The following is a 26,310-nucleotide window of genomic DNA, read 5'->3' as shown; positions in this document are numbered from 1 at the left end:
TTATTTTGAAATTACACTATGAAAACTATATCTGAAAGTAGTATTTTTATTATAAAAAAATATTCTCTATAGTAAGATTTTTAAGACATGACAATTTTTTTTTAGCTAGCCATGTATTCTGGCTTACTAACATGTTGTCAAATTGCCCAATTATTCCATAAAACGTAGCTTTTGGGGAACATATCTATCACATGAAGTTGAGGCAAAAAAAATAATTTTAATATCTATTTTATTTTTTCTAAAATTGTGCTGCTTTTAATATTACGGTTTAGTGTACACATGTTTCTCTATCTGGCGACTGCTATATTCTAAGACATTTCAATGCCTGGTGACACCACTGGAAGGCATTTGGCATTCATCTCAATTTCGGTTTCCTTGCATACCTTTTGTTATTTTAACAGATCTGTCCCTGTGGGTGGTGTCTCACCGTGAAGACATCATGGTCTTCGTGTTAGATTGAGCTGGGCAGCTGCATTCAGCTTTTGTATGCAAATTAGGCATGGCTCATCTGAGGCACCTGGTTGGTGGGTGTGACACAGTGAGGGGAGAGAAAGATGTCACTCCAAAAGTTCGTGACTCTCATTTCTTCAGCCAGGCCAGACCCTTAACATTATTTACATGACTCTGTGTAATTGTAAAGTTCATGTGTATAAATTGAAGCTGTTTTTGTGAAGCTGTATATTTTACAAATAAATATATTGATATTTTGAGGTTCAAAAAAAATAAAAAGTCATGGCCCCTGTACATGCGAACATGCTGATTTGCAGTTTAGTATATTAGGGCATTATTTTTACTAATATAAACAGTGAACTCAAAGAGAGTTTAATGGAGTCAAAGGGAGAGAAGGTTGTCATTCAGCTATCACCTCATCAAGGGGTGATATTAACTCAGTCATCCTTCCAACTGGAATCTAAAAGATTAGCCATCGCCAGTGCTCCCCATAATAGATGAAACATGAAACAAGACTGCTAAAGTCCATGTTTCTCTAATTGATCAGGAAGCTCAAATTGATCATCATAGTGTTGTTCTTCTACTACCAATTCTATCTACTCCTTACCCTCTTTTATCACCTGGGCTAGACAGTTTTCTTTATCTGACGGGTGACCCGAACCTTAATTTCTACAAGTTCTGAGTCCTGTGATCCTGCCTTTCTTGGATTCCTGCAGTTTTACAGTAACCAGGATTATTGAGCAAGTTTTTTTTAAAGAAGTGTTCCAGTGAATCTCCTGAATTCCAGGCATATTGTCCTTGTCCCTATCATACAGCAACAACCCAAAATCATCTTAGTAATCGGGAAAAATTACCAGTCTGTAGCCCACTTCTGTCCATATAGTTCAGCATCTTAAGATGCCCCAGACAGCCAGGGAGTAGGCTTTGCTTTCAACACAACAGTACCAGAACTCTAATCCATGCTTCCCTTGAGCATTGAGATCTCCCCAACCCCCAATCCCAAGATTTCAGCACAGGGAGAAAAATCCTTTAAATGAGTTCCTGGATGTATTTGTTTTGTGGCCACTCCTACCTTAACCTCTTTGTTCTCAGACTCATGCATTGCTGCTGTGGAGGGGACGGCATTAGGCATATATCTTATCCTATAGAACACATCCAGACTTCTCCCAGCAGGCAGCACGCATGGATCAATCCACTGGTAGGCCATTTTCCCCCTCCATTTAGCCAGGTGACTCTGGATCGTGGGACATGAGGCATGGCCAGTGGAGCATGTAGGTTTCAGCCCATCACTGCATTTCCTTTGCCATAAAATGAGTTTCCTGGATGAAAGAAATATTTTAAGAAATACCATGGTACTTGGTAAGGTATTCTGTTAAATCCAGGGGGTTGAGAGGAGCTTGCAGAAGTATTGAAGGAAAGGGATGCAAATATATATCCTGAATATCTAATACATTCTATGAGGGTAGATTTCTCCCTCCCTCCTTCATATCAGAAGCTGTTCAATGTAACCTGCCTGCTACCAGTTGATGGGTTAATCTTCCTGGGGCAGGGCGCCATGTCCGGGTCTCAGTATTAGAAAGTTGTGAAGTTAGCAGTGGTGGTAGTGAATCCATCAGAGAGAGGGAAACATCTCTGTTGTTGAATCCATAACATAGCCACCCCCCCGCCCCGCCCTGCCTTGTCACTTTGTACATAGGTCACTTCCTTGAGCAAGCACAAGAGTAGCTAAGTTAGGCCTGATTGACATTCATAAAATTGATGGTTTGATGGGTTTGGGTCATGCATCAGATACTCTCATTCGGATTACTGAGAGCCTTCCTTACAGTGGATGCCTTCTAGAAGGAATTCACACAGGACATGTCATCACACTTTATACCGATTCAGGGAGGCTCATTCACATAACTCTGTCTCAGACCTTCTAGCACCAGTTTTCCAGTCCTGTTCTTCCAAGCCCTTGACCATATGGCTGTATGTGTATCCTTTAGATACCTCTCCTTCCAGGCGGGGTTTACAGTCTGAAATTCCGTTGGGGGGTATCCTTTCACTACTGTATTTCATGGCCAGCCCCCTTCAGTGGGCCTGTAACACAGTGATCACAGCTCATAAATACCAGCAATCCATTTACAAACTAGGTCCACACAGTCTTATCCTCCATTTCTTGGTCATTGAGTACACCCCACAAGGTCATATATGTGACCTGAGGCGAGACTGTGAAGCAGTGGTAGCAGGTATAAGGGACACCTGAGCTACTTGCTCATGAAATTAAATTGCGCCTCCCAAACCTGCATGGTCCCAGTTTCAGTTCCAATGAGATGCTCTTGTGCTTATCTTATCCAATGTTATACTCTCAGATAATACCGAGTTCATCTTGTGTAGTTTGGGCCACATAGTCATTTGGTGTTCTATGGCCCAATACTCTCAGTGTTAAACAGAGTGTAATATGAAGAAGAACTTTTAAAAGTGAGAATAGTTAGTTCTGGCTGGTGTGGTTTAGTTGTTTGGAGCAGTGTCCCATAAACTGGAAGGCCACAGAGTTCGATTCTCAGTCAGGGTCCTTATCTCAGTTGCAGATTCAGTCCCCAGTTGGGGCATATGTGGGAGGCAACTGATTGATGTTTCTCTCTCCCTCTCTCTTTCTCCCTCACTTCTTCTCTCTCTAAAATCAGTTTTAAAATGGGGGGAGGGGGCAGGGGATGGTTATCAGTACAAGATTGCATGTCTATGTCAAAAAAAAAAAAAAAAAAGATCTGCACTCCGATGCTTCTGTTGACAGAGATGTTTTACAGCCACAGACATTCCCAAAAATCATTGCATTGCTGGATCTTAGAGCCAAAGGCATAGAGCAGCTTTCATCAGAGCAGCGGTATGCTGCAGATCCTTTTCTTGCCCCTGCCCTCTCTCAACACTGACAGCCCTGTGGAATACTGGTACAGCATACCCAATGTGGAGTATCTTTATCCAAACTCCTAAGAATGCACCACATGTGTGCCTTCATGATGAAACATGCAAGGGGAAGCAATCTGTCATTTGCTCTAGAGGATCAATTTCAACATGCCAAGACCACTCAGCCAATAACATTTCACCAGTGCTGCAACTCTCTGAACTTTTCAGGGAGATAATCTCCTATCCTCTAGCATGTATCTTGCTGAGGTATCTTAGGTATTTACTACTTCCTGTTCATCAAGTCCAATCAGTATACCATGACTGTGATGTTCCAGCTTGATGTTCTGTGAGATGTCAAGATGAACAAGATTTCTTTGGACTATATGATGACAAAGACAGGAGAGTTGACCTAACCTTAAGGTAAGATAGTGAAAGTATGCTGTTCCTATAATGTGAAGGCCAACTGCTTCTGATTATCTTTGCTGATAAGGAATTATTGTTAAAAGAAATTGTTAATACCTTCATACCTGGTGTCAGGGGCTATTTTAATATGATCCAGTGAAGATACTACAGCTAGAAGTGAATTCTGTGGTTGGCATTATGAGGTCATTAAGTCTGTATTCATCCACAGAACCATCTAGGTCTTAGTTGAGCCTAAAAAAAAAAAAAAAAAAAGTTTAAATGGGCACGTGTTAGGAGTCACCACCTCAACGTCTTTCAGTTTTAGTTACTATCTTGGGAGAGGCGAAGGTTCTAAGGCTCTGCTATCCAATATGGTAGCCACTGGCCACATTTGGCTATTAAACACCTAAATATGCTAGTGCCACATGGTGAAATATTTTTGATTACATAAAACACAGGGGTTGGAAAAAGTAGGTTTACAGTTGTGAGTATGGAAAGCAATTAATAAAGCTGTTGTAATAATCATAACCTGCACGCCTTTTTCCATATGAACATAAATTAGGGAGCCCAGATCTATTTGCACATCTGTCATTGTTCTCTCCAGCCTAGAGAAGACAGTTACCATAAAGCCTTTTCAAGCATGCTGGTTCTTTCCTCACCCATGTAATTGGTTAAGGGTGTGTCCCACAGGCCCTTCCAGGGATATCTATGGTAAGGGATAGGTGGAACAAGATGATTCATAATAGAACCTTTCCAATATTCTTAATTATTTGAGCTTTTGGACTTCTTCCACTTTGACCTGCCAGATAAATTTTGGCCTTTCAACTTCTTACTGTATAAGCTGCTACTGAATCAAGGATTCAATTAATCACTCCCACCAGCTCAAGGCAATATGCTAAATCTCAAATCCCAGGTGAATGCACATATATTGATAGATTTGGCCTGATCTGGCATTTTAGTTCATCTTCTTGGTATAAAACCCTTAGAATCAATCTATTCTGTTCCCCTATATGCTAGATAAACTCCTGCTGATACAAATGGACAAAGTTTTGTAAATCTTTCAGTGTATAGGGTGTCCCTTCCTAGAGCAGGCCTTGGTTTGTGGCTCTCTTAGTATATACTTGTTATGAGCCTGGGGTCAATGAGAAATAATAGGAGTAAGTTTTGAAAAGAATTGCCATTTTCTGTTGGTTTCTAGCTCAACTGAAACAATTAAAAGTTTTCTTATTACATGGAAATAATGTTGGTTTCCTTAGATGGTAGGGTGGGGAGGGAGGAGGATTGTGTCTTCTGGTAAAGATGGTTCAGGAATGTTTAGGGGTTCCAAGCTCTGAGCCTTCTCAGTGTTTGATCAGATAGTACCATTCCCTGTTTTACTCTTTCCCCATCAGGACCTCACTCCCAAGACTGTGGTATTGGTACTGTCCCTTTTATTTAGCATGGCAGTTCCACGAGCCTTCAAACCGGATTCAGGTCTTGGTCTTCAGCCTCACTTGCTCTGAGGCTTAAGTAAACAAGGACTACTTCAAAGCTGACTGAGAAACCCTCTGGTAGTTCACCTCGGCTGTGATTCAAGCATTCGAGGCCTTCAATTTGTTCTTTCTCCTTGGTCTTTTTCTTAAGGCCATCCGTAGTTACGCCTCACTGTAGTCGCACGCTGCCCACCACCATGTTTGCTCTCGCAAGCAAAGGCCACAGCGTCTCATGCCTAGCCTTGCACCTGCACTTCCTTCCATGCTACCACCAGGGATCACCTGAGTAATCTTGTTGCCAACACATGCCTGGAATTGCCAGAATTTTATTAATGCCCTGGTAAGGAGGCCATCCTGTTCTCTTCAGATATGAGCAACCCAATGCCAGAATGTCATTTTGATGGACTTGGGCCTTGGGCCACTCCTGTTAGTCATAACTGTCAATCAGGGCCCTGCCAGGAAAGCACTGAGTCATTCAAACGGGGAAAATTAGGAGATGTCTCCTGGAAGGACTCATATTAGCAAAAGGATGGTTAGATTGAAAGGAAACCAATGAAGGCTGGTTGAAGCGCTCTGCGGGCTAGCAATAGTGGGGAGCAGTCAGCCCCAGGTCTAAGGGGCAAACGGATGGAGGGGTCGCTGCCATTAAGAGAAGTAAGAGACTGGCTTTCAGTAGAGGAACACGTGCCTCTTAACCTGTGACTGACTCTTTCCACCCTCCAATCTCTTGCTGATGCTTCACTTTAACTGACTTTAAAAGAGGCCAGAGGACAAACAAGCCTTTTGCAGGAACGGAACAAAGGAGGGTGAAAATGGCTATGGAGGCAAAATAGAGAACATGCCACAGATTGACTACAATTTAAGAACTAGTACTTAAGGTAACTAGTATAGGGTATTAAGTGTGATGTAATTACTTTAATTTTTGATTTTTTTATGAATATTATTATTCTTAGAAGGTATTCTACTCCCCCCTTGACTTTGGGCAATAATGACTGTTCATTATTTTATTTTATTTAGTTACTGTATTCTCTATTCTGTAGTATTACTTCCTTTTTTTTAGATTTAAAATTTTTCCATCTAGTAGGTTGGTAATAATGAACCCAGAGTTGATGCTCACTTGTTTCTGTGAGATTATATGTATATGAGGGGGATCCCCCCAAAACAGAACTTTTTTCTGGAGGGTGGGCCCCATGTAGTACAGGCTTCCCCCATAAGGTGAGTGTCCTAGGAACCCATCTGAATCAGTGTACCAGCTGGCGTTGGTCTGAGAGGCTGGGTTCAGCTTCAGTGAGGTTCTTTTCAAAACTCTTTCAATGAGTTTGCCCATTTCATGATTTAGAAGCACACCTGCCCACTCCACGCTGCATGTTCAGCAATTTTTGACCAAAAACAGCATGACCCCCATGCACTACCATCGCTATTCAGCTGATCTTACCCTGAGCGACTTTTTTTTGTTTCCCTGATTGGAAAAAGTCCTCAAAGGGAAACATTTTGCCGGTGTGGAAGAGGTGAAACAAAAAATGGCAGAAGCACTAAAAGGCATCAAAATTGATGAATTCAAAAACTATTTTGAGCAGTGGAAAAATGTCTTGATAGGTGTATTGCATCAAATAGAGAGTACTTTGAAGGTGACTGAAGTTTAAACATAAGAATAAATACACATTTTTTAATAAATACGTTCCAAATTTTGGGGGTCCCCTCCTCATATGTATGTCTAAAAATGAAAAAGACACTTAGCAAACTCTATGGCATGTAATATACATTCTTTGATTATCTTTGCCCACCTCCAATTCTTTAGTATTTGTTTTTATCAACTCACCTTTATCAAATCTTTCTGAAGTGATTAATTTGTTTTCTTTTTTACTCTTTTTATTGGAACATGGATGTTTTAATAATTTACACAATGACAGTAACAGATACAGCCGGCATGAATAAATGTGGCTAGAATAATAACTGAATTTTAGTGAATATCTCGTTTGCCAGCTGGAATCATTGATATGTATGTGGACATGCCAGAGAGAGGCCTGTGTGTGTGAGGAACTCAGTGTGTCAGGTCATCCATCAGGACCTTTCTCAAAGGGGATGAGAGACAGTCAGTCAAGAGAGATTCTTGCTATTACTATTCCTGTTTAGCAGGTGATGATACTGAGGCACAGAGAGAGGTCATATAGGCAGAGCCTGGATTCAAATTCCAAGTTCTGTACTTTATTCTGTATATAAATGATAACAGGTCCCAATTTTATTCTATAAAACTTTAACTAGACTAAATCAACTCAAATGATAAAGAAAAAAGAATACTATCTGGAAGTCAAGATGTTGACTTTCAAGTTCTAGAATGGACTCACTGCAGCAGCGGTGTGACTTTCACTGGAATGGGAAACAGGTTTAAGTGTGCAAATTCGGATTAGTTGATTTGTTGCGTGTTTTTAATTTTCATTGCAGTCATTGATAACATTCTTAAATTTTGAAAGATTGCCCAGTTTTACAAAAAATGAACCAGAGCCCTTTAAAGAACAAAAACACTTTGGTAGTATATACCAGTATTTGCCACAGAAAAGTTTGTTTTCTAGCAATTTTTTCTTTTTATCCTTACCCAATGACAAGCTTAGAGGGAAAGGAAGGGAGACAAAGGCGGAGAGAAACATCATGGGAAAGAAACATCATTTGGTTGTCTCACACGTGCCGCGACTGGGGATCGAACCGGCAACCCAGGCATGTGCCCTGACCGAGATTCAAATCCATGGCTTCATGGTTTATGGGACAACACTCTAACCAATTGAGTACCCTGGCCATGACAGCAATAATTTTTTAAGGGTATAATTTTATTATTTCTGGAAATATATCAAACCAATAGCAGATTTTTTCTTTTTCAGTAGCAGATAATTCCTGTCAACAACTCCTATACTTTACTCCCCACTTCTTAGGATAATGATGAAACAAATCATAACCTTTCCAACTTTAGTTATGGCAGTGCTATATCTTAATTTTGGAATGTTTTTCATTTAGGAAGTAAAAATAAAAATTTAAAAATAAAATGATATAATCTAAGTTTTATTTGTACAATGATCATTTGTGTTTGATTTTTTTTAATGTTTTCATTTATTATGGGTTATTTATATCTATTCTATTTATATTGATGCTGGGCATGTTATTAGAATTTCTTTATTTTATTGCAATTATTTTGGCTAAATTTAAGTATATCTAGAAATTGCAACCCTCTTTCTACCTTCACCCCTTTGCAACATTCAGTACAAAATGAATGGCTGAGAAAGGGGTAAAAAAGATCTTTTTACAGGTGAAAATTAAGTGATATTTTAAGAGAGAGTGGGAAGAGAAGGAAAGGAGGGAGAAATAAAGAATTAGAATGTATTATCAACAATAAATCAGCTGAAAATGTTTAGCCCAGTGAGAAAATAAAACAAACTTTTATAAACACATCCCAACCTTATACTTTATATAAGGTTGTGAGAAAGTAAAGATACTGGTTTCTATTTTAAACTCTCTATTCCTTAATCATAAGACTTGCCACACAAGTCATCTAGTTTGCTCTATATAAATGTATAACATAGCATAGTATTTTGAGGTTTTAATAATGAAACACTGAATTAGTATGCTTGCTAAAGAAACAGTTTTTAAATTGGTTTTGGTTCTTAGGTGTTTTAGTTTAATAAATGATTGTAGTTCTTTCATTCCTAGACATTTGGTTAGTTTGCTTCATACATTATATATATATTACTCCTTTTGTCTTTATTATACCTAATACATTGGGGAATGAGGTTCTGGACCCCTATTAATCAAAGTAATACTTGACGTACTTGTTATCTTTTAAATCTAGGAGGAACTAGAATTGCATATTTTTTCTAATTAGCATTTCAGTTATATTTCTCACATACTCTAATGCTGTGCCCAAGTTAAATATTTAAGACAGAATGGAAAAGTATGTATTTTTAATATATGGAAACTTACATATGTGTTACAAATTCATTTGTATAAATTATAAAGGGAAACAGTAAGTATGCTTCTCACACACTTTGAACTGTTTTTATTCCATATCTAAAATTCAGTTTTGGTCATTGAACTGTACTGAATTCAGATTATTATAAAAATTATGTATTGCATAAAGATGGAATCTATTAGAAACATTTGAAAATGAAAACTCTTAGTATTTCAAGGGAACATGTTCATCTCTTGTATTCTACAAAAGTCAAGTATTCCTTAACACTAGCATATTTTTAAGATGATTGTTTGTTTTAACCCTAATGTATTGTGCCAATATATATAAATAAAATATCCTTGAATACACAGAATACACAGATCAGTGCAAGAAATGTACAGGGTTTTTTTTTTGCTCATCTCATTTTAAGAAAATGAAAATTACTTTGTGTTTTTTAATAAGACCTGTTATAAAATTCTAAGTCAAACTTTTGCTTTCAATTAAACCAGTATTTAGTTTGCAATGTAAGATTTTATTTGGATATAGCACCTGAAAATAAATACGAAGTAAAAAATAGTTTACCTTATACAGTCTTGTGCTGCTTAACAACGGGGGAGACATTCTGAGAAATGTGCCCTTAAACGATTTTGTTCTTGTGCAGACATCAGAGAGTGCCCTTTCACAAACCTGGAAGGTGTTGCCTACCTGTAATTTTATTTGCTGTCCTTTTATAGCACTGGCAGCACGCGTTCATGTACATCAACCTCACCACAGACAGGTGAGAGATGCATTGCACTGAAAAATTCTGATGGCTACCACATCACTAGGTGATAGGAATTTTTCAGCTCCATTATGATCCTGTGGGACCACGGTCGTATTTGTCGTCCATCTTTGACTTTGTCATTATGCAGTGGGGGCCATATACATAGTCCCTCTCTATATTGCGTTCACTTATCGCGGCCTCACTGTACCGCAGGACTTTTAAAAGTATATTTAATTATTTATCGCGAATTTTTCGCTATATGGCGGGATTTTGCGGCACTGTATACGTATGTTGTTAAAGTTACGTAGGTTTGAGAGTGTAGAATAAATGTCAGGTTCCTACTTTGCAGGGGCATCTAGAACATAATACCTGCGATAAGTGAGGGAATACTGTATCCATGTAAGATAACCCTGGAGTCATAGCTAGTTGAAGATATTTCCAGTGTCCACGTCCTCTTTTGATTTAGGGTCAGTAAGTCTACATTTGTGAAGAAATATCTAGTTTATTTCCAAACATTACCCAGGAGTGTTAAATTTTACAATAGCTTATAACTTGTTCGATGTTTGACAGTTTTCAGTTTAAGAACTTTGTTCTTTATGTACAGTAGTCACCTTAAAGCCATTTTGTCCTATAGAAAGGAATTGGACCAGATGTACCACGTAAAATATTGGTTAGAACAGCAACAACTTCCTCCTCATTGTACAGTTTTAGTTCTTTTTTATAAGGACTCTCTTTTTATTTTTCGAGACCCTGTTAATTCCAGGGACTTAATTTTATCCATTAAGTAACACAGAAATATGCTTGTATTTGTTCCTATTATTGATTTTTTAAACTGTATCAGTTAAATATTACACTGCTGCAAACTCACTTAAAAGTTTGCCTTTTATTTTAAACTATAGTGTTTCTTGTTCAGTTATGCCCTTAACTACAAAATAAAATATTATGACTCACCTGCTCTTGGATATATTTGGATATTCAACTTTAGTAGAATGTTCAACCAACCAACAGGCATTCTTAAGGTATAAACCACACAGTTTCAAGGAAGCTGGTAAGAAGATATAGCTTTCTCCTCAGATTCAAATTTCTGTAAAATAAAATTCAAAAGTAGCATCTGGCTTGAACTGAGATAGGACTAACCTTTGGCCATATTGTTAAACAACTTAATGTTCACATGTTCTAGTTTTATGTTTCATATGGGACAGTCTGTTAATTCATCATGAGAAGGCTACATCCTCAAATATCCTGTCACTTCTTACTGAAAGATTCACTACACAGCCACATCATTTCCTTAAATTGCTGACTGATACTAATCAGAAATTCCATTAAACTAAAAGGTATTCTAAAGTGCATGTAACGTTTGTAATTGCTCAGTCTTTTCTAATACCCCCTCTTCCCATCTTATTTTGTTTAAGTTACCTTCCTCTCTTGTGTCTGCTTTTGCCTTCTACTCTTTCTTCTGTCTTTCTCATAGATTTTCCCCTAGTCCTTCAATGTTCACTTTAATACTGCTTCACTTTATTTTTTGGAGGAGACTGCCAGGAAAAGTACATAAATAAGTTCCTTTAGTTTATATTACATCAAAATGATTTGTATAACATGGAATTACTACCGGTTGTAGACAGTCACATAATAATAGTACTGATTATTTTGTGAAACGAGTGGAGAGCAAAATATATCTAAAAATTAGGTACTTGGCCAAAAGATTATCATCATCAATTATGTTCATATTGATATTATTTTAAAATCCAATCACCATGACTTCTCTGCCAGATCTGCCAAAGAGAGCTGCTTAAAAAATACTAAATCCAAGCAATGAAGGGGAAATTTGGACAACAGTAATAGAACAACCATAAAAATTTTTTTAGAAAATTCTAATCCAAAGGACAATATATAATAATGGACATACTGGATAGAATCGTGCAGGTTCAGAAATTGAATCTAGCGCCGCGGCTCATTCATAACAGTGATGGTGCATTAAGTGTAGTATAATTTGTCCTGCAGGCTTCCCATGAGAAGGAACTGTTTTCACCTGACTGTAGACTGGGCACCTAGCCCACTTTCTGGGTGATCTCCCAAGTGTGAACTTTCCCCACCCTCCCCACCCTCCTTTGCTTCCTGGAGGTGGTTGATAGAGGTGGATTACACCGATAATTACACAAGCTGTGTCAATTGCACACATGATTTACATAACTGTGCTATGCTGATTTCATCCGTGAAGTCCTGGTACTGATGCCCTTGGTGCCTTCTCTGTATGCTTTGCAGTAAATGCTGGAGAGGAGCTGGGATTAGTATTTTCAGTCCCAACTTCTAAAACACACACGTAAAGCCCTACCCATTGAAATTTAATCAGGAGGGAAAAGCCACTTTCAGTCAGGTCAGCTACTAAAACTATCCATGTGATTTCCACCTAGTAGAACACCTTTTTTTTCTCTCACCAAGCAAATAATCACTTTATAGTCTGCCTCTATATTTCTTATTGAAAAAATTAAAAACTTTGAATAACATATGATACCATATTTAAAATTTCTTCAGATATGTAGCTGTAATCAACCTTCTTTAAATTTCAGACACTTATTTCTCCAAAGAGTTATTAAAGAGACATCTTCCTTCTGTAACACATACTCATCTGATGTAGCTCTCCACTTTGGCACAAAAACATTAATTAGGTCAGTTTATTGCTGGAAACTTTCCTCCTTAGCCTTTATCTATCCTCAGGAGTTCTAAAGAAATAGGCAAAAATCATGGCCCTATTTCTTGTTCTTCTTAATCTTCTACAGACATAGTCCTCATTGCCAAGTTTACTATCTCTGTTTTATGCCCTACGTGGATGTTGGTGTGGACAGTCTGAACTTGTGGCCAGCGCATGTTTTCCCTTTGACATCGCTGAGCCTGCAGGCCAGCATCTTTGGAACTCCAGGGCAGAAGTAGAAGGGCCGCATGCCAACTTCATTACTCACTCAGTGTCCAAAAGGGCACATCACACTTTTTTTTTTTTTTTTTTGGAGGGGGTGAGGGTAAGTTAACCTCCCTCCACCCTCTCCTTTTATTTTCCTCCTTGATCTATGTATGTGAGTCAAGGAAACCTGTTTATCCACAGCCTGTACTATCTTGCCAAATCTTCTAAGTAAACTCCCAAATGGTAGAAAATCATAAAAATGAGGTAAATAATGAACCAGTGTCATTTATTATAATATAAAATATATAGTGAAAAAATTAAATTTGTATTTAAGGTATCATAGGTCATCTATTAGAGTGGTATCCCTTTACATTGTACAGAAATATGATGATATAAGCGTATGGATAAGAATGAAAGATCCTAACTTCAGTGCCTCGAAACAAGAGATCTTGTTATACGTATTCTATTTTGCACCTGCATCCCTTATACTGTATCGATTGGATGAGTGGATGAGTCTATGGGTGCTTTCAGTTGAACATTCTTGCATTAAGTAGAACGTTTTTTAATACTAGTGGAGGTCAGGGGTGGTTGTATCTATTTTTTAGTAGAAAAGAAATCTCAATTCATTGTAAAAATAAAATTAATGGCTAACACTTAATAGTGTCTTTTGTGACAAGCACTGTTTTAAAGCCCTTACGTTACGATAAGGAAAGTCAGATTTTAAGAGAGAGATGCTACCTAAAATCCCTACTATCTGTAGTTTTAAATATTATATAGCTTATTAAGGTTATTATACTTTTACCTTACTTTTTGTTTATATTTTGCCAACTATGTATGATTTGGATTAGATTTTCAATGCACACAACACAAGTACTCAGAATAGTAAAACTAAAGATCATATCGTGCTCAAATAAAAAATGTTCCATAATGCTTGATGACATACAGAAATTTAGAATAATTTTTTTAAACCAAGAATAGTATGAATTAGCCTTGTGAGAATACTTTTTAAAAGTTATGCTATCATATAGTAAAGATCTTTCTGTTACAACTATGCATGCATATCCTTTACAACTTCCAATATACTTGGGGAGGGCCGGGATAGAAGCTCTGCTTCGCCCGCGTCCGGAGCCTGTGCTCTCAGTCGCCGTGCTCCTGCCTTCCAGCCCACTGTCCGTAGGGCAGCCACAGTGTTGCTTTAAAACCCGTTGTAAGTCATCTCATTCCTCTGCTTAAGCCATCGAATGGCTTTCCATTGTTCTCGTGACAAAATCAAACTGCTTATCATGGGCAACGGAAGTCCCGCCCACTCTGCTCTCTGCTTTCTCTGCCAGCTCACGCTCCTTTATGCTTCGCTACCTTCAGCTCCTTCCCCAGGTTTTGGCATGATTGCCTCATTATCCTTCAGAGAGTGGTCTTCTGCAAGCACCCTGCGTAAAGCACCCACCTAGTTACGATCGATCGTCCTGGCGCTATCTTCATGTCCTGGAGAACTTCCATCAGAACGGGCAGTGACCTTGGCTTTCTGGTTAGGCATTTGTTGCTTGTCTGTACCCTGCCACCGCCGAGCCCCTGCCATTCTAATGTAACCTCAGTCAGGTCGAGGACCTCCTCTTCCTTATTGATGTATTACCCAACTCTTTGAATGGTGCTTGGCACATAATAGGTAATTTTTAAAATCTGATTAATTGAATGAGAAGGGCCTTATGGTATAATGTACTTGTTCTGAAAAGAAATTCCATAAAGAGAAGGGAAGAAAAACACTAAGCTGTTCTCATTTCCAGAAGGTCAGCAAATGCATATTTTTCAAGTTTGTGAATCACAAAAATAAATAATTCATTTAGATAATTTTTTCATGTGAAATTAGAGGTAGCTCAAGAGTGCTTTTTTCACCAAATCCTGGATAATAAACATACCTTGCCTGGCCTCTTTCAGTTGAAAATTCCTGGTGCCAGGTGAAAAAAGTCTAAAAAAGCTCTAATAATAAATGTTAAGTATTCATTCAACACATATTTTTTGAGTATCTTCGTGTCGAGCATTTTTCTCAGCACTTGAGCTATAGCAGTGAAAAACAGACCTGGCTCTATGGGACTTCCATTGTAATGACAGGAGATGGGCAGTCAGAGCCAGCATAATAAATTACATTGTGTATCATGTTAGAAGGTGATGAATGCTAAGGGGTGGGGGAGAGATGCCTTCATTGAATACTTACTCTGTGTCAGGACCTTGTTAAGTTTTCCATATGCATATTTCTGTATTTTTCACAAAAATGCTATGAGTTAGGTACAACTATTTACTTATTTAACTTAACCCAGGGTTCACACACACCTGGTAAGTGTTACAGCTATAAATTGGAAACCAAGTATAAAACCATATTGTGGATACACATACACACATTAGTTATTCTATATAAATACTTGGTAAATTAAAATAAATTGTCTGCTTCCAAATTGATTGGACCTATTTAATGTCCAGATTTCTTGCTTACTTGGATAGTATAATATTTGAAAGCTTAGCTTACTTACTGAGTTATATTGGAAAGTCAAATAAGAACTGCTTGACTGGGAGCAAAGGGGAAAAAATTGGAACTATTGTAACAATATAATCAATAAAATACACTTAAAAAAAAGAAAAACTGCTTGAAGAAAGAACAGAAACCCTATCTAAAAGGAAAATTCATGTGATTGTGTTATTAATTTATTCTATATGCCTCAAAATTTCTTACTTGGCTTTCTATTTACTTTTTATTCCCTATGAAAAATGTTTTGTGCCTTTGTAATATATCTGTCTTGTGTCTTAGATTTCTGTTTTTCTGTCTCCTTGCTGCATTATAACTCTTTGCATCTTTATAATGTCTGTGGCTTCTTTTCTTATATTCATTAATCAATCAAATTAATTTGAGAATTAATGTTATTACATTAATGGACATATGTGAATGGTTAAGTAAGGCATGGATGGACCTGGAGAGCATTACGCTAAGTGAAATAAGGCAAGCAGAGAAAGACAAGTACCGTGTGATTTCACTCCTATGTGAAATCTAATGAACAAAATAAACGAACAAACAAAATATAAATAGACTTATACAGAAAACAAACAGGTAGCTGTCAGAGGGGAGGGGGGCTCAGGGGTTTAGGTAAAAAAGATGAAGGGATTAAGCAAAGAAAACAAGGAAACTCATAAACCAAGATAACAGCATGGTTACTACCAGAGAGACGGGGGGTGGGGGGAATAGAAGAGGGTAAGGGGGGTACGTGGTGATGGAAGGAGACTTGGGTGGTGAACACACAGTGCAACATACAGATGATGTACTCTAGAATCGTGCACCTGAGACCTGTGTAATTATATTAACCAGTGCCACCCCAATAAAGTAAAAAAGAAATGTGACGTAAGGTTGAGATTGTGAGCCAGGAGTTTGCATGGTGTCTGAAGGGTGTTGAAAATGATCATTTTCTTCAAACATTTGAAATATCCTGTGCTTCTCTTGCTTTAAAATAACCGTCCTAAGTGTTTGCTTCAGTGCCCCCAAAGTGCCATGCTGCAATTCGAGGATCTCTGGCTTAGCAAGTTATTGGAGGATTTATTATTTTAATGACAGTACTTGTTGACAGTGTGGTGAAATGGTTCTCTCAGACACTAGCAGTGTGGATGTGAATTGGCAAGTCCATTTCTGAGTCAACAGTATAACAACAGTGATCAAGAACATTAAAATGGTTTATGTAGGGAGTTCATAAAATAAAACAGACCACTAATTCGGACAAAGTATAACTTATAGGTACTAAAAACAGGTAATAATTGATGTTATTTGCATATTTCAGCGCTCATCTTTCTTTAGATTAATTTATAATTGTGTAAGGAAATGCCAAATAAAATCAGATATCAAGTTCCCATTTTTTGCATTGTAAGTATATAAAGTGACTGCATTTAATTTGTTAAAGGAAAATTCATATGGTATATGCATAATACTGTTGCTGATTTTATATGTGTTATGACAAATTATAAATATATTTTCTGTATAAGGATGTGTTTGAGTGTTTCTGTGTGTATGAACACATACATCTCTATAAAGAATAAAACACCACCAATATTAGTGCTATTGTAATTTGTTTCATACATTTCACTAAGATAACTGTTGAAGTGACATATTTCAAGGAACTATAAGTGAATAAGACTTGGTTGTGCTATTTAACTTCGTAACTCCTTATGAATTTATGGTAAACATTATTACTTTTAAAGTTTTTATGGCTATTTGATTTTTTTCATCCCTTTGGGTAGGTGTATGGGTTTCTTAGGAACATAGGTAGGGGCAGGTCTTTTCTACTTTTAATTCCTCATAATGACAGATGGGAACAATCTCAGGAAACGCTAGCCATTTTTTAATTGAATAGTTTTCAGGATTGTCAAATTTTCTTTATGCATCTTCAGTGTACAATTAATTGCTGAGGTGAGTAATCTTAGCTATAGCTCTGACGTGTTTACACCGAATGTCCTTTTTTGTGTGAAGTACAAGTGTAGGATTTTTGTGAGGTACAATATGTCAAAGAAGTGGCTGTATGTTAACTCATAATTTTTAGTATTATATATTCTTAGAATTATATTTTTAAGAAACTGTATTTCACTCATATAAATTGTACTGTCATTTAAACTTACAAAGTTAGTGTGACTTTATTGTTATTAAATCCAGTTAAATATATAGCTTTTTCTTCCAGTCGTGATGAAATATTTGGGATCAGATGAACCCTCTTGCTTTGAACACATAGAATACCAGACAATGTGTATTAAATGACATTTAGACATTGAATAATAGCCACTTAAGGACCGTGATCCTTGAGAGGAGGAAACAAAGGTGGTGAGATCTACAGTTACCCCAGCTCACTTCTGGGAGGCAATTTCCAGGCCACAGCTCAGGAACAGTGAACCCAAACAGAGCAGGCAGTCTTGGTGAATTGAGCAGTCCAGGGAGACCTATGTGGTTTGAGTGTGGAAGGCAGAGCCCCAGGTAGGAAGAAGCTGTACAGAAAAAGCTCTGGAGTTTTGGATGGTACCCCTTATCTTTCACAAAATAGTTATATACTTATGTGTATGAGGAAATTACATAGGAGGAAGGAGAAAACACCAGAAAACATAAACTCAGACAGTTCCTGGAACTTGTGCAGGGTTGGGAATTGTTAGTTATCGCCAGCCAATGTGGAAAGATTGTATAACAGGCAGGGCATTGAGTAGTCTTCAGAAGGTTATCATCTTAGTATTGGGGCTAAATTAGTCATTATATCAAAGCATGCTCTGCATCTGCCTTAAAGCATAAAAGTAGTATCAAAAGGATAAATTGATTTCAAGAAATGTAACAGCGTAACAAAAAATACACTTAAAAAAATTAGAACTAGAGAGAATTATGCTTAGCAAAATAAGCCAGGCAATGAAAAACAAATACCATACAATATCACCTAATACAGGAAACTAATGAACAACATAACCAAAAGAGCAAAATTGAACCAGAGGCATGTAAACAAGGAGCAGAGGAGAGGGGGGCAGAGAGAGAAGAGGGGTAAGAAGGGGTAGGGTCTAGTCAAGAAACTAGTATAAATGACCCTTGGACATGGACAACGGGGTGGGGATTGACTGTGTGAGAAGAGGTGAGCTGGGTCAGGGGAGGAACATTGGGGGAAAAAGTGGGACAACTGTAATAGAAAAATAATACCCCCCACCTCAAAAAGCTTTAATACATATATACAATGGAATATTACACGGCCATAAAAAAGGAATAAAATGTTACCATTTGCAAGAAAAAAATTAGAACCCACTAATATAAAATTTACAATATCCAGCATCCCATGAAAAATTAACAATATGCAAAGAAGGTAGAAAATATTACCCATAATTTGTAGAAAAATCAATCAATAGAAACAAACCCAGAAATGACTAAATGGTGGAGATAGCAGACATGGTTGATAAAACAACTATTTTAATATACTCCATATATTTAATAATATAAAGGAAAGCATGGAAATGAGAATAGAAGTGGTATTTGGATGGAAATATGTAGCATTAAATACTTATTTAGAAAAATAAAAAGGTCTCAAGTTAATTAACTAAGCTTCTTTCTTAGGAAATTACAAAAGAAAAGCAAATTAAGTCTAGAGTGTATAAAATAAAGAAACAATATAAAGGCAGAGATCAATGAAAGAGAAGACAGAAAAATAATAAAGAAAAACCAATGAAATCAAAGGCTAATTCTGTGAAAAGATCAATAAAATGAGTAAACCTCTAGCCAAGATTTATTAATACTAAGAGAGAGCACTCAATTTACCAACATCAAAAATGTAAATGGGACATCACTAAAATTCCTGTAACCATTGGAAATATAATACAGGGTATTATGAACATGTTAATGTCAATAAATTTGAGCAGATAAAATAAATAAATTTATTAAAACATGGAAATCATTGAAGCTCACTAAAAAATAAACACTCTGAATAGTCTTATACCTATTCCAGGAATTGAAACTATAATAAAAGTACCCTCCCAGAAAAAAAAAAAAATACCCTCTGGATGATTTTCCTTATAAATTCTGTCAAACATGTAAAAAAGAAATAATTTAAGGAAACATTTAAGTAACAAATTCTTCTAGAGAATAAAAGTATGGGGAAATACTTTCTAATGAATTATGAATTCAGCATTACCCTGGTACTAAAACCAAAGATGCTACAATAAAAGAAAACTGTATAGCAGTATCCTTCATGAACATAGGTGCAAAAATTCTTAACAAAATTTTAGCAAGTAAAATCCAGAAATATATGAAAAAAGGATAACGTATCATGGCCAAGTAGGGATTATCTCAAGAATTCAGTTGATTAGATACTGGAAAAAAATTAATCCGTGTAATTTTACAGATTAACAGACTGAAAAAGGAAAACCATTTAATCATTTTCATATATGCTGAACAAGCATTTGTTGTAATTCTGTATTTATTCATGATAAAAAATTGCAACAATATAAAGGAACTTCTTTGACATGATAATGGCCATCCTTGGAACACTAATACTGATATTAAATGGATGAAAATGTACCCGTAAGTATAGGAACAAGACAAGAATGCTCTCTCCACTTATATTCAACATCATACTGGGAGTCTTGTCAATGGATCATGGAAACAGAAAGAAAGAAAAAACACATTGGACAAGAATAAGTAAAATTGTATTTACTTTTAGTTTATATCATTATTTATATAAAAAATACTAAGGAATCAGCCAAAAATTAAAACTTAATGAGTGATTTTTATAGGTTGCAAGATTCAAAGTCAATATGAAGAAATCAAGTGTATTTGTGTATGATAGCAATGGACAATGGAAAACTTTATTATAGCATACAGAAATATATGAAGTACATCGAGATGCATTTAATACTATATAGAACACTTAGAGTTAAATTTAAGTCATTATGTGCAAGAAAAACTATAAAACATTGCTGAGAGAAATTAAAGAAAATCTAAATAAATAGTATGATATTAGCATGAACATGATTTAAACGATTCAGTACTGTTAAGATGTTAAGTCTCATGAATCTCAGTCTATCAGTTCAATGCTATCCCAATAAAAATTCTAGTACTATTTTTGTAGAAATTGACAAACTGATTCCAAAAATTTTTGGAAATACAAAAGACCTAAAATAGAATAATTTTGAAAAAAAGCAAAAATTGTCGGATGACTTACACTACTTACAAAGACTAACTCTATCAGGAAGACCTACTCCTTGGGTTTAAGGATACACATAGAGATTAATCAAATGGAATAGAGATCCAGAAATATATGCAAAAAAATATGACCAATTGATTTTCAATGAAGATACTGAGATAATTTAAGGAGAAAAAAAAATAATTTCTATAAAAGGAGCTAGAACAATCAGGTATCCACATTTTTAAAAAGAATGGTATAGGCTTTACCTTACACCACAAGCAAAAATTAAGTTAAAATGAGTCAGAGACCTAAATGTAAGAGCTAATATATGCAACTTTTAGAAGAAAACAAAGAAGAAAAGTATTCTGACATTTGTTTAGTCAAAGATTTCTTGCATAGAACACACACACACACACACACACACACACACAAAACAAAGCACAGAAGAAACTTCTTTAAGAGAAACTTAAAAATAAAAAAAGCAAGACACATTTATAGAAAAGATTTGCAGACCCTATCCCTAATGAAAGACAGGTATCTAGAATAACTAAAGAACATTTTCAACTCAATAATATTAGTGATAACAGTAAAAAAAAAAAAAAAAAGAAAAGGAACAGGTTTGAACTGCTAATTCACCAAAGAAAATATGTGAATAGCAAAACATCAGCCTCATGAGACATTAGAAAAACACAAGACACCCTGGAATACCACTACATACCTACTAGAATGGGTAAGATAAAGAAAAAAGGTTGACAATACTGTGTTGGCATGGATGTGGAACAGTTGTGAACTCTAATATACACAGTGCTTGTGGAAATACACAGTAATCCATTTTGGGAAACAGGCAGTTTCTCATAAAGTTAATCAAATATACCTACCCCATGAACCAGCAATTCCACTTCTAGGTATTTACCTAAGAAAAATGAAAACAAAGACTTGCTTACAAATGTTTGTAGAAGCTGTATTCCTAATAGCCATAAACTAGAAACAACCCAAACTAATGAATTTACTATGGTATATTCATATAATGAAATACAGCTCAGCAAGAAGAAGTAGTCAACTACCAGTACATGTAACAACAGGGGTGAATCTCAAAATCATCATGCTGAGTGAAAGAAACCAAGCGCGAAAGACTACATACTGCATGATTCAGTGTATATAACATCCTTAAAAAGGCAAAACTGTAGTTTACAGAAGCCGATCAGTGGTGGCCATGGACTGACTGTGGGGAAAGGAGTTGGTGCAAAAGGGCAAGAGAGAATTTTTTAGGGTGATGGAAATGTTCTATATTTTAGTTGTGGTGGTGGGTACACAACTATACACTTCTAAGCTCCTTGAAAATATGCTTAAATGGGTGCATTTTATTTTATGTAAATGATACCTCAATGAAGCCAATTTTAAAACGTTTTGTTGAATTTTAGATTTCAGAGGAATATGCATGAGCCAATACTTAGAAGATATTTGAAAGTATGTTTCCAGTACAGTCATCCAGCAAATACATACTGAGTATCTCCTATGTTTAATAACTGCTATATGCATTGTCAATTCAACATTGGGTGAAACATGACCTCTGTCCATATGACAGAGCTCATTGTTTGGATTAGGGAAATAAATAGACACCAAATGGATAATTACAGTGCAATCGTCATGTGTGTCAGTGGTGTGAACAGAGTCCTGTGAAAGCTCAGAAGAGAAAACTGTGTCTTTGTGCTCACCCTGATCATTGATCATTCACAGAAAGGTTTAAATGACAAGTTGAAGCTTATAAATATGGGCTATTTTCCAGGCATAATTTGGACATTTCATAGAAACAAGGGCTTAATCTAGAGGGAAAAGAGGGAGACTACTGAAAACAGAATCTGGAGGTACATGTATTTGCCACAAAGGAAGAGGGGGGGACATAGTATCTGATCCCAGAGGCTAAATAAAACAGGGGATTCAAGACCCATGAAAGCTTGATAATGACCAAGAAATAAGGAACATTGAGGATTGATTAAAGTCCACTTTGGATAATGGTTCAGAGGCTATAGATGATTTTTTTAAATGTTTCAGTAATATCAGAATGAAGGTGGTTCAGATGGTGAAAATATGTAATAATATTTATAAAAATGAAAGTAGCAAAATACTGATCCTCTTCAGTGAATATTCATGTGATACATTTTAATTTGTAAGTTGATAAGTATTAGACAGATAAATTCATCATGTATAGAGAGTAAATGCAAACCATATTTTCATGTACATGATTTTTAAGAAATATCAAAGAAATGACAGGAAATAGTCTTACGGAGATAGTAGAGCCATTCGATTTGGCAGGGATTGCTAGTGATGTTTGAAAATAATTTTCTAAAGACTAGTAAGGGCATGATCTAGACTCTGAAGGAGCTAGTTCCCAAACTTCTGAAACACTACCTCTCCTCCTCTCCACCGTACCCGTCATTAGCTCACTAAGTTCTACTTTTCCTTCACTACTCAGTCTACATGTTCCTCCCTTAGGAAGACCTTCCTGTTCAGCCTTCTCCAGCCAAGTTAGGTTCCCTATGTTATACCAGCACAGCATTCTTTTGTTTTGCAGAATCTACCGCAATTTGTTCAATGGCTGTCTTCCCCAGGCGACTGTCAGTTGCATGAGGATAGGCGCTGTGAGATTTGTTCTCCATTTTACAGCCCAGCTGCATCACAGTGTTGATAGGCAGTAGGCTTTTTGTCAGTATGTATTACGTGAGAGGGAATAGTGGAGCATTTCCAGAAAAAATGTCTTGGAGGTAAATAGTGATGAGATGTCAAAGTCCAACTTGTCACTAGTATGTGGATTGCTGGAGTGGATGCAGAGGAAGAATTGGGAAACTTGGGGTTATACTTTTAGAAAATGTTACTCAAATTCCTTGGACTCACTGAGAACAAGGTTGGGCTGAAGAGGAAAGAGTGATGTTTTAAAACAGATGACAAAGTGGGAGAAGCTGAAGTGAAGCAATTGGGTAGACTTCAAAAATGAGGAGAGTAAAAAAAAATATGTCTTGAAAGCAGTAACAAATATACTGTCTTTTTCACTTTGTCAGGTGAAGCAGGGGTTTATAAACAGTTGTGAGCCAAGGGGAATAAAAGGCAACTATGTTTAAATAAGTTGAGACGGTATCAAGTTCACTGATATAAATTAGGGGAAGAAAGTGTAGAAGGTTATGTTTACAGTAAAACAGGTATCATAGAGGAAGGTGATGGAATTAGTTTATAGTGGGCAATTAATTTCGGTGCATGTGCTTAATTTAATAGACTTGTTCAGTGTGAATTTCTTACTTATTTCTAGAGAAATAGCACTAGAGGTCCCAAAATTGAGTGGTTTTAGCAAACACAGGCTTTTTCTTACGTGTAGTTCCTTAGCATGGAACATAATTATGTATTATATATATTATGCAAGATAATATAATATAATATATTATTTGTACTAAATGTTTCTGACTCAAAGTATTTTGTTGTATTTTTCAATGCTTTACACAGCGATACAAATTCTTCACTATAGACACGGCTACCTGGTTTCAACTTCTCAGAAATCCTTGGTTCTGAATAATAGAAGTTACTTTGCTTAGTATTTTTAGAAATGAGTAATCATGCCTTAGAAGCTTTTGTCTGAGATAGTTTATAAAAAACTATAATAGTGAAATAACTTATTTTAATTTACGTGTACCTCAAACATAATCTAAAGGTTTTGTTTAAAACAAAAATCAGTATAAGGAAACTTTTTGTAGCTGGGAAATACTGTGAACAATATTTCAGTCCTACTTATAACCAGTGTCATAGCATGGAAGGTGACCGGAGTCAGGAATGCTACATTTGGCAGGGAAAGAGAGTCATCTACCTGTCCTCGGGGCAAAGCAGAGTGACTCCTCTGGGAGTCAAGTGAGCGCCTGCCGCCCTCCTGGTTTTTCACACTGTGCTTCACTACTGAGAGGTCTAGCAGAGACCACCTGGCATTGAATGTTTTTCTTCTTACTATTCACAACCAAGAATCAAAGTGCTCTGTGATAGCCTTGTGAATACTTATACATTAAAACACGCCTCTTTCCATAAATGTGTTTTTTTTCTTCTTCTTAATCAATTTTGTAAATTTTATTTTTTTTTAGTGTAATCATTGCGGTATTTTACCAGGTATACTGAGAAATGTCTCTCTGGCTATTAGGAAATAATTTATTTTCTGAATGTGAAATGTGTTGGAAAATATTACTTTCATTGTATAACTATATGTGTTAGGGCTTCAGTGATTATTGTTAATAATCCTGACTTTCAAAGCACCTGGGAGGTTAATTCTTGGTAATGTACAAACAGGGCTGATGTGAGAGACACACTTTATCTGCTGCAAAGTTTTGCATGTGTGAATAGTTATTACCAAGGTGGAAAGAAAAGAGAAACTCTGCTTTTATCTGCTTTTTTTCTCATCACTTGAATTCCTTTTAGTCTTCTTGGTACCCGTGAATAGCTTTTTTCATTAAACAGTGATATTTCGAGTTGTTGCATTTTAGTTTTCTTCAGTATGATTCTCTGTACTTACCACCCCCCCAAAAAATAAAAAATAAAAAATAATTCTCATCATGTATCTAGGGCACTCCTGATTTGTCTTGTGAATGAGTCAAAGCTGAGAGAATTGTGTTAAGAGTAGCTGTTAGTGTTAAGAGTAAGATAATTTGAAGATTGATCATCTAGGCCACAGTCAGAGCATGAATTAGATTCAGTGTTTCCCCCGTCACCAAAGGTACAATCTGCCTCATCTTCTTTCTGTCTTTTAGTCTCGGTGGAGATTTATTATCTAAATCGGAGGGTGGAGGAGGAAGAGATTTAAGTCTGAAAAGCATCTACATGCTTCCTCCAGACCATCAAAAGCTAGCTGTTAATTTTGCTATTTTGCTCGGGACGAGCCTGGCAGCACACTAATCTTGCCTTCTCTTCCCAGTGGGTAAACCTCACAAGTGCAACTACTGTGGGCGAAGCTACAAGCAGCGCAGTTCCCTGGAGGAGCACAAGGAGCGCTGCCACAACTATCTCCAGAACGTCAGCATGGAGGCCGCGGGGCAGGTCATGAGTCACCATGGTGGGTAGAAATGGCATTCACAATCTTCGTACTCCTCTCTGCTGCTCCTACAGCTTCTCACGGGTTAAATAGTTCTGTCTGCCCTTCAGCAGGAAGACAGAATCTTACTTTGTTTAAAGCAATTTGAGATTGCATTAACTTTGCATGGGATTATCTTCTTGAGCATTTAAAATGAGTTGAGCTTTGGGACACATTACAAACAAGCTTTACTGGGTTTTTGTGATACCCCCAAATTATTTCTCCAAACGTGTGTTTGAATAAACATAATAATAGCAGGCACCCTTGAAGACACCAAACAAAGATACTATTTATTCTTCCGAAGAGGTAAGAGATGGTTCCACATAAGTCTACAGGCTTCCTAATAGATTTAACCGGTTATCTGTGTATGTCTGTTTCTCCTAGGTAAGTGAACAGCAATATAATTGGAATTTTCTTCAATCTGTCTTAAGATTTATCTTGGAAATTACTGATTTTGCTTTCTATAAGTGTGGGACACAAACTAGATCAAAATTAGGCACCATTTCCCTCCACAAAAATCAAAACCCAAGCAAAACATCCTGATCTCCATACACCCAGTAGCAGACAGGAAGGCAGTCTCTAAAATTTATTAGTTAAGAATTCTCTATTACTGATAAATTAATGTTAGTAAATCAGCCTTACACAGGAAAATTACTCAGTTATTTATATTTGGAGTCATCTTGACTTGTCTTACCCTACTAGTTATATATTTTTATTTTATTATTCATACAAGTACATACAAAAACCT

General features: G+C 36.5%; 1 protein-coding gene across 3 annotated transcripts in view; it reads left to right on the top strand.

Annotated features, from left to right (window-relative positions):
• Positions 1-26,310, top strand: part of IKZF2 (IKAROS family zinc finger 2) — a 139,629-nt gene that overhangs the window by 96,503 nt on the left and 16,816 nt on the right. For all 3 annotated transcript variants that reach the window (XM_090283392.1, XM_090283385.1, XM_090283376.1), the window contains exon 6: positions 25,407-25,544. In XM_090283392.1, the coding sequence (XP_090139518.1) occupies positions 25,407-25,544 (138 nt within the window). The remainder of the gene's footprint in view (positions 1-25,406; positions 25,545-26,310) is intronic.

This window comes from Furipterus horrens, unplaced genomic scaffold (assembly GCF_987537825.1).
Source record: "Furipterus horrens unplaced genomic scaffold, mFurHor1.1.pri manual_scaffold_1, whole genome shotgun sequence".
Classification (NCBI taxonomy): Eukaryota; Metazoa; Chordata; class Mammalia; order Chiroptera; family Furipteridae; genus Furipterus; species Furipterus horrens.
Note: the sequence above shows the minus strand (reverse complement) of the source record. Positions and strands in the feature narration are given on the sequence as shown.